The sequence below is a fragment of the Colobus angolensis genome, unplaced genomic scaffold (assembly GCF_000951035.1).
Source record: "Colobus angolensis palliatus isolate OR3802 unplaced genomic scaffold, Cang.pa_1.0 Scaffold33, whole genome shotgun sequence".
Lineage (NCBI taxonomy): Eukaryota > Metazoa > Chordata > Mammalia > Primates > Cercopithecidae > Colobus > Colobus angolensis.
Genome location: NW_012116599.1, coordinates 12,279,377 through 12,296,128, shown reverse-complemented (window position 1 = coordinate 12,296,128; position 16,752 = coordinate 12,279,377). Strand labels below are relative to the sequence as shown.

The window sequence follows — 16,752 nt, the reverse complement described above, 5'->3', positions numbered from 1 at the left end:
AAAAGAAAAGAAAAAGAAAAACTATGGACAACACACCTAACCAGTAGGCTTGACCACTCACTCACTCACTCCTAAGCATGCTGTACACATACACACTGACTTCCCCACACACACAACAGTCAGGTAGACGCCCAAAGGAGGGCAAATCCAAGTATCAGATCTCTTTGGAATTTTCATGGCAAATCTGAGTTTAGGCAAAAGTGAAGACCTCCCTGGGGTTTTCAAAGACAGCCTTTGCTCCCCATGTAGCCAATGGTGCTCTTGTATTTGCCGAGCCCTTCACAACTGTCTGGACACTAGAATGCACTCTTCATATTCCTGGAATTTAAATCACTGCTAGATCTTATCTAACTTGACCTGTAATAGAAGCACCTCCCTTTTGGCCCCTGTACTCCCCGTTCTTTCAGGAAAAAAGCATCCCCAAAACAGTGGTCATTAGAGGGTGTTCAGGAGTTGGAAACTGTAGAATAGAGTAATATAAATACAATAAGGAAATGCCTGTTATTCTCATATGATTTCTCTAAGACCAGGTGGCCAAGGATCCCCTAGTCTTCAAGGATATGTTTTAAAGAGAGGCCTTAATTTAAGGTACTGCAGTCTTTGCTCACAAGAGCCAAATAAGACAGTGCTACTTGGAGGTTGCTATAGGACTCTGACTCAATTTATTTGAATCCTAGGTGCTCTTTTGACCTCTCTGACTTCAGTCCTTCGGGAGTCAGATCACCCAGCTTCTCTGATGAGTGACTGGTCATTTTTAAAGCATGCCTGCAGTAGTCTTCAAGAGGTTTCTGCCTGGGCATCACGATCAGCACACATTTGCTCATACACATACCAGGTGATAAGGACTCAACCACTGCAGACAGGCAGAGCCATGCAAATAAAGCCATCCAGCAAGGTCGCCTTTTCCTCAGATGCCCCAGTTTCGGGATGATAGAATTTGCATACTAAGTGTTAATAGGCCTGGCAATAACCAGCTTTTGCTTCCCTTCCTCAATGAGGGACATGCCAGAAACAGGCTTGCACACAGGCTCTGCTCATACGGGAAACAGGCCTGACACACAGGCTCTGCTCATATGGGAAAATGATTTCAATCACTGTCCTCAGCTCCAAATTCTGTACTTGGAACCTAGATTATAATCTAGCTCCTAACCAAACTAGATTCTGCTCCAGTTCAGTTTACTAAGGCATTCCCTCTAAGCTGCCTCAGTGAAACCTGTAAGAGTCACTGGATTACAATTCTAAGTGTAGCTGTGCCTAAGAAGGAGAGAGTCCCACAGGAGAGGAGACTGGAGGGCATAAGGCAGGGGATGATACAAAATCCTGGACAGTCATCACATCAGTAACACAGCTTCAGAAAGTGGTGGGCTTGGAGGAGGGGAGAGAAAGACACAAAGTGTCCCAATAATTTAATGGCATAGCTAGAAGAGAGCATTTACAGCTATTCTGGGACTCTCCAACAGAAAGCTTTTCCTGGATGCACAGACATTCATAATACTGGTAACTCTCATCAACAGCTCTGGCATCTACACGTGGCCATGGTACCCTTCGTACAGCATGGGAAGAGAACAGGATGCCCAAGAGGCATCTGGACAGGACACAGCGAACAGAAAGGCTGAACGCCCCCCACGGAACCCCATTAAAAAACAATGTTTGTCTATTACAAAGTCACGTTTTCCGTTTTTCCGCCTTATAAAGTCAGCGATGCTGGAGGGTGTCTAGTGGAATCCGTCCTCCAGGAATGAGTGCAAAAGGGGAGCGCACGGCTCAGGGACGTCCCTTCAGTGAGCAATGGAAGGACTGGCTGGAGGCCTCCCATCCATTTCGGACAAACACACACATACAGAAAAGGATTATTGCCAGCTTGTGTACTTTCACAATGTGATTTTTGTATTTCGAAAGCTTGAATTGTCCCTGAAAGAAAAAAATGGGAGAAAATAGAGTGTTCAATACAAGGATCATCTATATAGAAGCACATATATACAGGGGGAAGCTGACTCATCAGCCCTTGGGGTCTCCATGACATATCCCGGGGCCTTCTTCACTTGCCAATCTAATGCCAAAACAGCAACCCACCTCCCAAGTCCCTTGTAAAACTTCCATTCAATTTTTTTGCAACAGCAAAAGATTAGAAACAATTCAAATGCAGATCACGAGGGGACTGGTTAAATATTAATGCTAGGGCACATTCATAGAAATAAAACAGGAAGCTCTCTACTGCTGTGGAAAGGGTTCCAAGATAAACTGATAGATTAAAGTACAGTGTGTACACATGGTATGCTACCTTCTGTGTAAGTGGGGGTAGGGAAACAAGGTTATAGGTTCATATTTGCTCATATATGCATTATGAAACTTTGCAAGGCTACACAGGAAACCAACAACAGTGGTTACCTGGGGCAGTGGAGGTGAAAGGGGCACACTAGAAACTGGGCAGATGGAGGAAGCCTGAGAAGGAGACATTCTGTCTCTCTTCTTTTAATCTAACAACACACTTTTGAAAACATTGTGTGATTCACCTGGTCTTATATGAACAACAACAAAAAAAAACAACCAACCAACCAACCAAATAAGAATCCTCAGTTTAAAACTTAGAGCTGCTTACAGAAGGAAAGGATATTCCAGGAAGTAAAATCTGGGTACCTTTCACTTTACAAACATGGTTCTAATTCTTCAATATGTGTGTGTGTGTGTGTTATGTATGTGGGGGATCCCAATATGTGTCCTCTTAGTTGCCTTTTATTGGATGTAGACAGGCTTGGCCAGCCACTAGTGACCTTTCCTGTCCCACCCTAGAAATCTAATGACATCTTAGCAGGTCCATTACCATCTGAGTCTCAACATTTCAGGCTGGCAGGGACTTTAAAGGCAACCAGTTGCTGTCCTTGCCCAGTGCTTTGGACTTCAATTTGTCAGAAAACTTTACCTGGATTTTGGAGTCATTATTTCTCTTTCATTTTAAAGGGACATTCTAGAAGCTCTGGCTTTGACCTTTGTTTTGTTTTGTTTTGTTTTGTTTTTTGAGATAGTATCTCACTATGTTGCCCAGGTTGGTCTTGAACTCTTGGGCTCAAGTGACCCTCTGGCCATGGTCTCCCAAAGTGCTGAGATTACAAGCCCAGCCTAACCTATCTTAAAATTGTTATAATTAACGGGACATATGGCAATTGGTTCAGAGTAAATATGTGCTAAGGAAAGAATATGCTCAGCCCAGCCAAACAGCAGTTTCTTTCTGTTACTGGCTAACAGATCCTCCTCCATGATGGCGGTCAGCTGACAGTGACCAACAGCCCCCACTACACAAAGAGAATGACTGCAGACAAGAACTGAGAAGGGAAACTGGAGCTGGGATAGGTAAACTCAGGCTGGGAATAAACTGATGCTATCTCAAAAGTTCGTTGGTATTTTATAGCTGGCATGACAACTGTGTGGTTCATTTATCAATGGCTACTTAGCACTTCAACTATCTTCAACTAAAGACCTGAAGGTTGAAAACCAAGTTAATAGGGTGGTCATCTTTTTAAAAGGCCAATGGTATTTTAAAAAAACTCCTTGCAAAAGGATAGACCCCTCTGAGATGCTACAAGTAGCTAGCAAAGGATAAGGAACATACCTGATCATAACACAGAGAAAAGCAAGCACAACTGCTGTGTGTGTGTGTGTGTGTGTGTGTGTGTGTGTTATTTCTGAGTTCTCTTAGGGACAATGTGCTGTGTTACAGAGATGCATTATGAAATACACTTTTTTTTGTACCTACACTTAATACTAAAGAAAGTGATTACACAGGAACAGATGGTTCTGTTCCATTTCTTCCCTTTTACTGGCACCTCTATGCTCATCTAATCATTGAACACCAGAAGTCTATCAGTAGGGATTCTGCTCTTCTTATTAAAAGAGAGACTAGAAAGTCAAGGGTATGGGAAGGTAGGAGCAGAGAATTTGCTGACTTGGAGAATTATCTATCTTGGAATGAAGGAGATGGTAAGCAAGTGTCTGGCCCCAACTCTTTCAGCTGTTTAGTGATGGAAAGAGGATTTTCAGGGTAATCATTACCATACGCAGGTCATCTTATCTTTTAGAAGAATTCCTCTATTATGCTAGGTGGGGCAGAAATAAATTCTTTCTCTGTAGCAGATAAACTGGGGAGCTTTAAAAACACTTCCTTATTCAGATTTTTTTTTTTTTTTTTTTGAGATGGAGAGTCACTCTGTCACCAGGCTGGAGTGCAGTGGTATAATCTCGGCTCATTGCATCCTCCGCCTCCTGGGTTCGAGCAATTCTCCTGCCTCAGCCTCCCGAGTAGCTGGAACTACAGGCGCGCACCACCACACCTGGCTAATTTTTGTATATTTAGTAGAGATGGGGTTTCACCATGTTGGCCAGGATGGTCTCGATCTCTTGACCTCATGATCCGCCTGCCTCGGCCTTCCAAAGTGCTGGGATTTCAGGCGTGAGCCACCATGCCCAGCCTCATTCAGATATTTAATATTTTTGTTATTATAGACCACTTTATTGTCAGAAAACCTAAGAAATCATATTCTAAGGTCCATTTGCAAAGTGAAAAAGGGAAGGAGAAGAGTAAAGGAAAAGCCAGGAGAATCCAGCTATGCTTTTCCAAATTTGATTTAAGAGGAAAACAGAACAGCAAGTGGGGGTGGCCTGCTCCTGACAGTGACAGACTAACACAGGTTGGTGGCAGTGAGGCCCTATGGCTTTGGTCCAGCCTTCTTTAAAAAAGTGGGTTGAGAACAGCTTGATGCCAAATTTGGTCTGAGGAATGTGTTCACCTCAAGCCAGCTGGGAAGTGATACTCCATTACATCCCTCACCCTGGGCTCAGTGCACAGAGAGATTAGGAGGCAGGAAAGGGAGAAGTAGACTGGAAGGGGCAGAGGCCACAGATGACCCTTTAAAAAACAACGTGCTTCTGTTCTTTTAAAAGCAAACTAAAATTTAGCAAATCCCCAGTGAGCTCCTGAAAGCTGGACCTCTAGTAATCTGACAAAGCTGTGATAGCGCATGGGCTATGCTTAGGACACCAAAGAGGACATAGAAGCTGACAGTCCCACAATGCTGGAAGAAAAAAACAGAATTCTTTCTCTACCGGATATTCCTTTGTCCTGATGATGTCTCAGAAACATCCGAGAGCCCCATTCAGAATGGCTTCCAACTTCACATTCCCAGGTATCTTGGGGAAAATAGTTGTCCAAATACTCTGAAATAGCTTTCCAATCTGCTCTACCTTAAAATGGTCATCTTTTAGTACTTTTAGAGAAATGGACAAGTTCCAACTCTGAAAACAGTGAGCTACAGTAGAGATTAACTCCTGAAAATGGATGACAGAGGGGCAAATTGGTCATTCAGAATGCCCCCCCCCCCCACTTTGGAGTTACCTGCCACTGTGCTGGTGCCTGGCAAGGGCACCTAAGTGATTCTGGGTTCTCAAGTGAAAGCTGGGAGTCATCCAAAGAGGAAGGCTACCTATGTCTCTGCTCTGAAGAGTGGCTCTGAGGGGTGGCTCTGAGGGGTACCGTAGACCTAAGTGCACATGGTCTTCAGGAGAACATTCTTTGGCCATTAGCTGTCCACCCCAGGCCAGTTCTGGCTTCCTCTTCTCTCCCTGCATATTCAGTAAAGCTGCAAACTCTTTCTAGTTTCAGTGAGGCAAATTCCAGTCTCTCATCTTCAACTTTATTTTATTCCAACTTCATTTCCCAACAATATAGACTCACTGTTCTGTGTATACCAGCCCAGACAGCTAAGTAATCAGAATCCTTTCCTAGCAGCTCACTGACACTTTTACTGAAGTCATACTTAAAAGGACAATACTTCTTTGAACGGAAGTCAAATGAAATTGTCCTAAAATACTAGCAGTCACATGTAATAACATAAAATAGCAGATAAATTGAGGAAAAGTATTTATGACTCATCAAGAATTATTTAAATAGCAGTTTTTGTACCAAATTTCTTTATAGATCTCGATCTGTGTGAAGGAAAAAGAAAAGGGAGAGAAGGAAAGAGGGCTAAAATGTTAAGAGGCCTCTAAAATGGCAGTCCCAGCAAACATAAGCTAGGGATGTATATCTTCTCAGAACATCTCTTTCACTTACAGCGAGGTTAAATCAATAGAGATGCAACATGAAGTCCTTTTCAAGTCTATTAAGACAATGAAGTGAGTGGATTTTTTGTTGTTGCTGTGTAAATTCATTTTCTCCCCCACTTTCAGAATAATTTTTGGTTTAAATTCAAACACTCCTCACGGACTTCCAAGCCTGTGCTTTAAGGAAAATACCTGAACCATGAGTGTTCTCTTCGTCTGCCTCCCACACTGTATAAAAAAGACACGGGGGCCACAAAGAGACCACAAAATGGCAATTATGCAAATATATGACTTTTTACAGCAATTCAAAGATATTTTTCCTGGGGGATTAGTGTCTGCCAAGAGGGGTGGGAGTCATTTTGAGTTTTCTTCCATTCTGACTATTCCACTTTCATTTTAAAGACTTTTCACTGAACCTCAGATGCCATCAATTTTTAAAGGTACATCATTTTATGTACTTTAAGAAATAAACACTGCCCATTAAACAGTGACAAAACCCTTTTAAATCACATTCACTGTAAGCATCCCCAATTTTTTTTTTTTTTTTGAGATGGAGTCTCGCTCTGTTGCCAAGTTGGAGTACAGTGGCACGATCTCGGCTCACCGCAACCTCCGCCTCCCGAGTTCAAGCGATTCTCCTGCCTCAGCCTCCCGAGTAGCTGGGACAACAGGTGCGCGCCACCACGCCCAGGTAATTTTTGTATTTTTAGTAGAGATGGGGTTTCACTATGTTGGCCAGGATAGTCTCGACCTCTTGACCTCGTGATCCACCCGCCCTGGCCTCCCAAAGTGCTGGGATTACAGGCGTGAGCCACTGCGCCCAGCCACGCAACCCAATTTTAAGAATATTAAAAGCCTTACAGAAGGAACAGGATTGAAAAAAATATTAAAAGCCAAAAAAATCTTAGAAATAATTAAATATGGAGTATTTTTAAAACAGCTCCCTTATAGCACCTGGCTTCTGAAAATTTAACTTAATATCTTATTTCAAATATTTACTATTTTTTAGCTTACAAATCAATTATTTCTCTACTATTAGAGCTGATACCTTTTTCCTCCCTCTTTGTGTATAGTAGCAGACCTCTTGGAATTCTATGTTGACTATATATACAGACACTTATATATATGCACAAATACACAGACATATATTTAGAAACAGGGTCTTACTATGTTGCCCAGGCTGGCCTTGAACTTCTGGGCTCAAGTGATCCTCCCACTACAGCCTCCAAGTAGCTGGGACAATAGGCATGTGCCATGATACCAGGCACTAATGTTGACTACATCTTAAAGAGAATCCTTTTAAATTTTGAACCACCAGAAGACTGAATTTATAATAAAGAAATCAAACTATCAAGACAAAAAAGGTATGGGTGGCATCACTTGTGTGTGCAGGAACTCTGCAACTAGTTTTATCTGTATATCATACCTACACCCCCCGAGCTCTCAGGCCCTGGCCACCTGCTGCTATCCCTCAGTGTCATCTTGTCTCTTCTAGACCATGTCTCAAGCCCTGGCCACCTGCTGCTGTCCCTCAGAGTGTCATCTTGTCTCTTCTAGCCCACGTGAGGGATGCAGGTCTCCTTTTCTGGAAAACACTCATCTCCTTCTTGGGAAGGGGGAATTCTGAGGTAGCTATTACAGTTGACATGTTCTGTTCCAATTTTAGAAACACTCTATTTCTTAGGGATGTTAGTGGCAGGGATAGTTTGATGTCCAGGAAAAGGCTGTCATCTCCAGCACATGCAGATATTGGCCTTTCATCCATTCCTCTCATTCAGAATAAATTCACCCAGCTCCCTCTGCTACAGAGACAAACATGGACTTGATACTCTCTTAACTGAAATACAAATATTCCCAAAGTCAATGCTTTAGTCGCCTCAGTCTTTGTATCTCAGTGCCTCTCCCTGCTAGTACAGTTGCGCTGGTCTAGTGAAAAGTACAGCTTGGAACAACTGCTACGCACACAGCCCTGAAATCCAGCCCCGCTACTGACATTGTTGAAACCCTGAATTTATATTACCGTTTCCTCACAACTGACACATGACACCAGCAAACAGGAGACATACCTCTCATGTAACTCATGTTGGGGCCTGTGGAAATGCCTTTTTAGTCACAGGACATTGCCAGATGGCTTAAAAATGGCATTTGAGCAAAAAAGAAAAAGCATCTGTGGCACATTTACCATCATGAAATGTTAGCATCAAAAGAGATCTCAGAGACTTTTTCATCCATGGAGCCTCACTTTCCAGATGAGAAAATAGGGGCATAATAAGGTGAAGTGGCCTGCTCAGGGGTTCACCAGGAGACATGGGACCCAGGGAGGATGAGAATCCAGTGGTTTAGGACTTTTGTTTTTCTCTGAGGCTCAATGTTGACAGAGGCAAGTTTGGGGGTAAATGGGAAGAGGGGTCGTATGAATGAGAGGTATGTCACAGGGTTACAGAGAAGATAGACAAGGCCCTACCCTGAGTGTGAGAGACAGAGGGGGAGCGTCCGATCAGCGGCCGCTGCTGTTCACCAGGCCATGAAACTCCTCCCAGGCCCTGGCAAACCAGAGACAAAAAAACACAATAGCACATTCAGATCAGAAGCTTTTGAACACAAAGAGCAGACACAATAACCCCACATCCCCCTTCAGATGCCCTCCAAGTCGAGTGGAGCCACAGGTACCTGGGAGCAGAGCAGCGAGGTCCCACTGGACTTTCCTTTCCGAGGAGCAGTGCAGCCTACCCTTTCAGGGCCAGCGGGCACTTCTGCTTGCTTCACTTGAGAAGTCTGCCCCTGTTCCCTCAAGGATTTGCACCAGTGTTCCTTCAACAAGGCTCCAGGGGAGGCCAGTAAGGTCAGAGCTGATGCTCAACTGTCACCAAAAACACTTCCAATTTACAGTAACACTCCCTGTCCTTTCTGCCTTGGGTATGTGTGCACAGGTGGCAGAAACAATTTTTCTTCATCAGGCCTCGCTGAGGGTAAGGGCCAGTTCCCAACAGCATTATGTCTAAAGATGCAAGGAGGAAAGTATACACTTTCTCTGCTTTCATATTTCCAACCTTCTAACCCTTCTACACTCAGACCTTCAATGTGTCAGTTTCCACCTGTTTCTTACGTGCTTATGTAACACTATCTGAAAATTTAAAGTCACAGCAGTTCAAAATTTCCAGGGAACAATGCCCATTACAATTTTCATGCTGATTAGCTTAATTTTGAAATTAGGTTGGGAAGGGATAAGAAATGTGACAGAGGGGGTACGTGGCCTTTCAGAATGGTGCTCCACAGAGAAAAGACTCTTGGTGACTGCTGGACTAGTTACAGGAGAAAATCAGACGCCCTATGCTTCTGGAGGCTCAAACTCAAGTTTTCTCAGGGGAGCTGATTTCCTCCCTAAGCCCTAGCCACTTTTCAGCCCCAAACTGATGAGTTCCTTGGGAATTATAAATAAAATATGGTGCTTCTAAGTCTGAAGTTCCTCATTATTGTTACTCCATTCTTGGTTTAATTTGGTGACATAGTACCCAGGGTGACAATACACTACATTTATAAGTTAACCATCTACCTCTTAGAGGAGGTAGATCTGCAGTTCATGTTTTTTTCAGAGAATTATTACCAAAGCTCCTAGTGTACGTGCTAACTAAATTAAGGAAAAATTTAAGACTGCCAAACAAGTATGCCAGTCTTTGTCAATTCCCAAACTCAGTGTCCACAGCAAGACACCTGCTTCAGAGCTTTTTCTGGAAAGATGGTGATGTGATGTACTTTGTGAATCCCTGAGTGACATCAGAAGGCAATCTCATTCTTTACTCCAAATGAAGACAAGGGCAAAGCAAAATCCAATGCTTCAGCAATGACCCAGGGAAACCCCTCACTGTAATAGTGAGATTTAAATTCCTTTTTAAACCACTTAGGTGTCAACAAGAAATTACGCGGCTGTGTTGAAGCTTCATGTCATTTACCCTTTTGTTTCCAGGAAGGGCCATCCTTACACTAGCCTACACCGAGCAGTTCTCTATCAAGAACCTGAAGAAATACGGACTTCATGGCTCCGTCCTACTCCATTCCAGTATTACATTCCCCTCCCAGATCCTTCATTAGTATCTTCACTGTATGTTAAACCTCAACATGAAGAATCTGGGTTAAGAAATTTCCTCACGGCCGGGCACCATGGCTCATGCCTGTAATTCCAGCACTTTGGGAGGCTGAGGTGGGCAGATCACCTGAGGTCAGGAGTTCAAGACCAGCCTGGCAAACACGGTGAAACCCCGTCTCTGATAAAAATACAAAAAAATTAGCCGCATGTGGTGGTGGGCACCTGTAATCCCAGCTACTGGGATTCTCCCAGCAGGAGAATCCCTTGAACCCAGGAGGCAGAGGTTGCAGTGAGCAGAGATCACGTTACTGCACTTCAGCCTGGGTGACAGAGCGAGACTCCATCTCAGAAAAAAAAAAAAAAAAAGAAATTTCTTCACATGGATTCAGCAGAAATAAAATACTGGGCCATAATCTTTGGTATAATCACTCTTATTCTCATAGGCCCAGAGCTCGGCCAAAAGGCAAATCTACCACCTAAAGCCAGGTGTGAATAGTCCAGCTATTTTCCATCTGGCATTCCAGGCATACTGGGTAATATTACAACTTTCTTCTTTTAAAGGTAAAGAAAGAACAAGTTAAATGTAAAAAGTATCATATGACTGGAGTTTCTAAAAACAGAAATTACTGAGATTAATATAGCCAACAGGGAATTCTGAACAGATTCAAAAGACAGAGGAACAAAGAGTTCTTTTAAGACCACTCTTGTCCCATCTCACGTACCAGAAAGCAAATCCTGTGCAATTCTACACTTCCCCCTACCTCCACCCAAAGCCTGCAAGGTTCGCAGCCTTGCACTCACTAGCTCTCTATACTTAGGGAGGGGCTCAGCCTCTTGCTAATCTGGGCTCTTTGCTTTGACTACCAGTGGTACATATCACAGATGCAAAGCCAGGCCAGCAATTAAGCTGGGGTAACCTGGTGCTACTGGCCTATGATTTAGCCATGCCAGGAGAAGGGAATGGGCTGGTCCTTGCCTATATATTAAAGTTCAGTGTTGAAATACAATGATATTTAGATGTGGCAAAGTCCCCACAATTTGACCTGTCTCCCCTCTAAGATAAAGGAATAAAAAGAATCGCCCACCCTCCATTCCTGCAGAGAAGCTGGGCCAGTCTTTTCCAGTGCTGTAGTCCACTATGGGAAGTTGGCCTGTTTTCCTTTTCCATTCCAGGCTAGATGCACAAAAGGAATCAGTGGGACTAATCCAAAGAGGAGTTTCTTCACAAAAGACATTGGTGTTTCATATGGTTTCGAGCCCAGTTTTATCCTGGTAGCCCCATGATTCTCACTGCATTATGAGATTTCTCCTCAAAGCAGAGAACATGGGGAACCCACATCTATGAAAACTCGACTACAAGTTGGCCTCATTAAAAGGAGCTACGACCTGAGCAAAAACTCAGTTTAACAAGTTGTCCGCTTCTTAGGGGTGAACTGTCAGCTATAAACAAGAGCAGGAGCCCTCTGCAGCACAGCAGCTCATCACCCGCCTGCTCTGTGTGGCAGGCAGTGCCTTGTAGCACAATGAGGGGAGCAGCAAGAAAAGGCCATAAGCAGTGTGATGAGGAAAAGGCTGGAAAAACCCAACGGCTGAAGAAGGACATTGGAAACTGGGCCAAAAATAGCAAGCAGGAATCAGGAACACCTGACTGAAAAATCTAAGCCACTCCTAAAAAAACTCCCCTCACCACCGGCAGCCCTATCTTCAGAGTACTTGCAGGAAAACGAATGTTGGCTCCTTCTTCCTTCATTTTCCTTGGAATTCTTTTTTTTTTTTTTTTTTTTTGAGATGGAGTTTTGCTCTTGTTGCCCAGGCTGGAGTGCAGTGGTGCAATCTCGGCTCCCTGCAACCTCCGCCTCCTGGGTTCAAGCAATTCTCCTGCCTCAGCCTACCCGAGTAACTGAGATTATAGGCGCTGGCCACTACGCCCGGCTAATTTTATATTTTTGGGAGAGATGGGGTTTCACCATGTTGGCCAGGCTGGTCTCCTGACCTCATGATCTGCCCAGCTCAGCCTCCCAAAGTGCTAGGATTACAGGCATGAGCCACCTCACCTCACCCAGCCTCCTTGGAATTCTTAAGTCTCTCAGTAGCTTCTGTTCCTTGGCTCAAAGCAAGCCATATCCATGGAAGAGCCACAAGGAATAGAAGAAAGCAGAAGTACTTCTGACTTTTGTTCATACTGACAAGGATCAGAAGGGTCTCGAGGTCAGTTTGGTACTTTCTAATCAACATTGACTCTGGGAGGTGACATCAAGCCTCCCTCCCGGAGCAGTTACAATACAGCTGAAATTAAGGTTAATACATGTAACAATTTTTGAAGGCAAGAGAAGGTAATTCTTTGACAAATACTAAAAACATAGAGAACAGGCCTTTCCATATTCCAGCAAATCTCTCATTTTATAGGGACTTCAACCAATTTGGGATATGTAATAAACAAAGATGCAATGACACAAACACCCCTAGAATATTGAGCCCACAGTGCTAATCCTAATAGGTGTTATACAGGATCTTGGGCCACATGGAGATCAGGGGTAAGGCAGGATGGTACAAGCACAGGGTATCACTGCCAAAGTGGAACAGCCACTCTGGAAAACTCAACCTTAAATCCACAGCCACTTTCACAGATCCTCTCAGGCCGACTGACCCAGTGTTTGCAAGAAAAATGATTCTTTATTATGTTTTGGGTGGTAGCTCCTAAGAAAACCTAAAGTAGCATGAGGCTTGCTGAAACTCTACATGCAGGTTAGGGGCCTAAAGGCCAAGCTGCAGCACATACAAGCCAAAGCCACAAAGCACACAAGGGGTCCGTATGTGCTACGGTCAGATATCCTACAGAGCAAACTCACATGGGATGAAGACGTTTCCCTACCCCAGATCCTGATGTGCAGTAACACCGGGCCCAGGAGAAAGGGAAGGGCTATAACCCTGAGATCTTGCAAGCAGGGCTAACTCAAAGAGGAAGATGACCTGGCTCTAAAGGGAAAGCAGAAGGGAGAAGGCTAGAAAAGAGCTGTGACTTGGGCAGCTTTGGCACCAGCAAGAAAACCCCGTTAGCAAAAAGCAAGGAAGCTATATACATACAGCCACACAGACAGAAGCAGGGATTTACCTGCAAGCAAGAAATTTCTTTGAAGTAAAGGCGAATGGAAGTCAGCGAAGCAAAGGCCAAGGATCCCCCTTTCCAACCTGAACAGACTTTCAAGCTGAATTCTATATCAGAAATCACTCTGTTCTGGTCATCGGCGTGACTAGATGGGACCTCAAATTTAAGTACCAGAAAATGGGGTCTTATTTTGAAAGCTAGATGTCACCTTATTATGTCAGGCCTCAGCAGTCCTGGAACAAAACACCACATGACACTACACAATGGGCTTATGGAAATGAGGCTGCATTCCCCGGATGGCCCTCCATGGAAAAGTCTGTGCCATCCCTTAATATGGTGACAGTCAGTCCGAAAGGTCACATCTTTGATGCACCATAAAGAGCAAGAGCATGAGACAAGCTAGTTTAGCACCATTTATTAAGTGATCTCAGCTGTTGTTGTAGCTGCTGTGTGTCAGCCTGTTCTTAAAACATAAAATGCTCTTCCAATTCCTCTTGTCCAGGACAGAAGGATCTTCCAGGTAGCACGCCAACAGAACAAGAGACTCCGATGACGCCAGCTTCAATGATGGTGCCATCCAGAGAGGGAGAGGGTCATGGCACATTCAACCGCGGCTTCCAGAGGTTTTGAAAAAGGAGCCTTTGGGGGCCCAGCCTGCCTGGCATTCTAGTGGAAGTGCAAAAGGTTGGCTCATTGGGAAAGGAAAGAGAGGGGGACGCAAGGGAAAGTAGCATCTGGGTCTCAAAGAGGGTTGGTTTTCTGGTCTCTACAGCTATAGGGCTGAAGTCCCAGAGGCAGACCTCTGGATAAAGCAGGGAGCAGCAGGCCAGTCTTTCTAGCAGACTAAGGCAAAAAGCCCACAGGCTCTCCTAAACTGTGTCAGGACATGTACATATATATCCATAAAAGTCACAAAGAACTGCCTTATGGTAGTAGAAAGGGAGAACAGCAGAGAAGGGGAGAACCGATGAAAAATACCTCTTTCCCTCTCTTATCCAGGTGGAAAACTTTTTTTGGGGGTGAGTGGGAGTAGGGGATATTTAGAAACCTTGAAAACAAGAATCCTAGAAAAAGGTGTAGATCTCTCCAGCCTGGACTGAATGAGGCTAGAGGTCAGAAACTACTTCTATCCCAGAACAGAGAACAAGAAAAATGTGCCTAGAGAAAAACAATGCTAACACAGGACTGCTAAGGCAAGCAACCAGGACCAAGGCTGGCTAATAACTGTTGGTGACTATGATGAGTCATGCCAGCCGTTTGATCATGGACCAACTCCCATAGCAGTGCTCCCACTTAAAAACTGGTACTTGGCTGGTTTAAGCCAACTCTACTCATAACATTATCTGTGAATGCATGGGAAAGAGATTCCCAAACGGTCTGTCTGCTGAACATAATCGCTGGGCTCACTACTAGTCTTCAATAATAACAACATGATGATATTCTTACTAATGATGATGATGATGATAGCAATACTACTACTTGGCCCTGTAAGAGCATTCTCCATCTGAGGACCCTCAGTTAAAAGATTAAATCAGCCTCACAATAGCCTTGTTAGATAAAGTACTGTCTCCCGCTTTACAGATGGAGAAACTGAAGCAAAGTTGCAAAGACGCTTGTCAAAGGCACGTATTGGTACAGGGCCGTAGGACAGAACTAAACCTAAGAGTCCTAACTCTTAGCTGGCTAGCTCTCCCTCCAGCTTTGAGACAATCTGACAGCCACTCCCCACACTTTTTCACAATAGCCTGAGCTTACTTCTGACACTCAATCACTGAAGGAGCAAGCCTAACAGTGATTCTCACTGTGGACAGAAAGCTCTATTTCCCTGAGTCCTAGGGAGACTGCAAAGCTTCTTTTCCCTGTGGCCTTCATGCTTCCCTTTGATTCTGCTCTCTCACACACACACTATCCCCCTTCTTCTATGAGTCAGCTCTGTACACAAGGAAATGGAGTCATTCCTGATAAGCAGTCAGTATCCCAGGACAAAGAAAACAGACTGAAGCTAACGAGTTAAAAAGACATGCAGAAGTGGGGTGAGGGTGGGCAGGGTGAAATTATCTTAAAAAACAGCAAGAAAAAGAAAAGCACTTGTCTTTCATTTTAATATAGTGGTTAGAATATGAAAGACAGGACAGCCTGTAGAAATTAAGCAAGCCCAGGCAGTGCAACTGGGTTTCTGCAGACAGGCTCTCTCTGCTACAAAGCACCTGGTAGTATAGGTGGCAGGGAGCCTCACTGACAAAGAACTGCAGCAAGTAGCCAGAAGCCCTGGAGGGAAGGCCTGGTCTGTCCCTTCTCCACAAGTAAGTCTCCTGTCCGGTCATATTCCTCTGGGCCCAACTACAGATCTACTTCTGCTAAGCTTAGGGACACATCCCCCCATAACCCCCCAACACGTACTTGATGCTGTCGGTGTGAGTTTTGTATTCCATAATGGTGTTGGGAGGTAGGTTAAGCACTCGCCGAAGTGTGTCCCGGATTCGGGCTGTGGTTGCTTGGTCACTGGCAGTCTTATTCCATATTGAAATAATGTCCTCCTACCAGAGGAACAGAAGGAATCATCAAAGCAAATCAGAGGCAGCGAGGAGAGCAAAGGCAACACAAGAAACCAGACTGGCCCATGAGTGGCTTACCTGAAAGCGGACAGACACCACAGCCCCACAGATCTCCTCCCCAACCATGAACTGTTCCCCCAGCATGGCCAAAATGAGATTCTCCCAGCAACGGGAGGCTAAGCCCTTCCGCAGCCGAATAATCCACTTGCCACCATTTTTATTTGCATCATCCTGTAAAAAGACAGAAAGCACTGAAGTTAAAATACGGTTTCACAGTTTTTTTTTTTTTGTATGAAGGCAGTAAAAAGCCAATAATCTCTTAAACACTAAGAAGTCATATCATTTTCCAATTATTCAACTCTATAGAAAAACTGATGGTAGGACTACAGAGAGAAGAAATGGGGAAAAAAAGAAAAACATGGCTGGGATCCTTGGCATAAGCCATATATTAAAATGGCTTAACAGACCTTTTAAAAATAATCCCCTTTACTGGAAATACTTTAGGAATCAGAATGAAATGATGTCATATTTCAAGCACGGATCATCCCTTCACTTGCTAAAAGTACTGAGTGTCTGCTGGGCATGGTGGCTCACGCCTGTAATACCAGCACTTTGGGAGGCCGAGGCGGGCAAATCACGAGGTCAGGAGATCTAGACTATCCAGGCTGACATGGTGAAATCGCATCTCTGCTAAAAATACAGAAACAAAATTAGCCAGGCGTGGTGGTGGGTGCCTGCAGTCCCAGGTACTCGGGAAGCTGAGGCGGGAGAATGGCGTAAACTTTGGAGGCAGAGCTTGCAGTGAGCTGAGATGGCACCACTGCACTCCAGCCTGGGCAACAGAGCAAGACTTCGTCTCAAAAAAAAAAAAAAAAAGTACTGAGTGTCACTACATACCAAGTACACAGACATGA

At 44.3% G+C, this 16,752-nt stretch overlaps 1 protein-coding gene across 7 annotated transcripts in view; it reads right to left on the bottom strand.

The window, feature by feature from the left end:
- Positions 1-1,338: 1,338 nt before the first annotated feature.
- The window catches only part of EIF4E2 (eukaryotic translation initiation factor 4E family member 2), a 30,646-nt gene continuing 15,232 nt past the window's right edge, over positions 1,339-16,752 (bottom strand). For 2 of the 7 annotated variants that reach the window (XM_011952012.1, XM_011952014.1), the window contains 3 exons: positions 15,917-16,069; positions 15,684-15,820; positions 1,339-1,911 (listed from right to left, as the gene is read on the bottom strand). In XM_011952012.1, the coding sequence (XP_011807402.1) occupies positions 1,872-1,911; positions 15,684-15,820; positions 15,917-16,069 (330 nt within the window). In that variant the 3' untranslated portion in view covers positions 1,339-1,871. Of the gene's footprint in view, positions 1,912-8,557; positions 8,637-13,683; positions 15,821-15,916; positions 16,070-16,752 lie in introns of those variants that run through there. The other 5 variants (XM_011952011.1, XM_011952010.1, XM_011952009.1 and 2 more) reach the window with 5 other exon arrangements.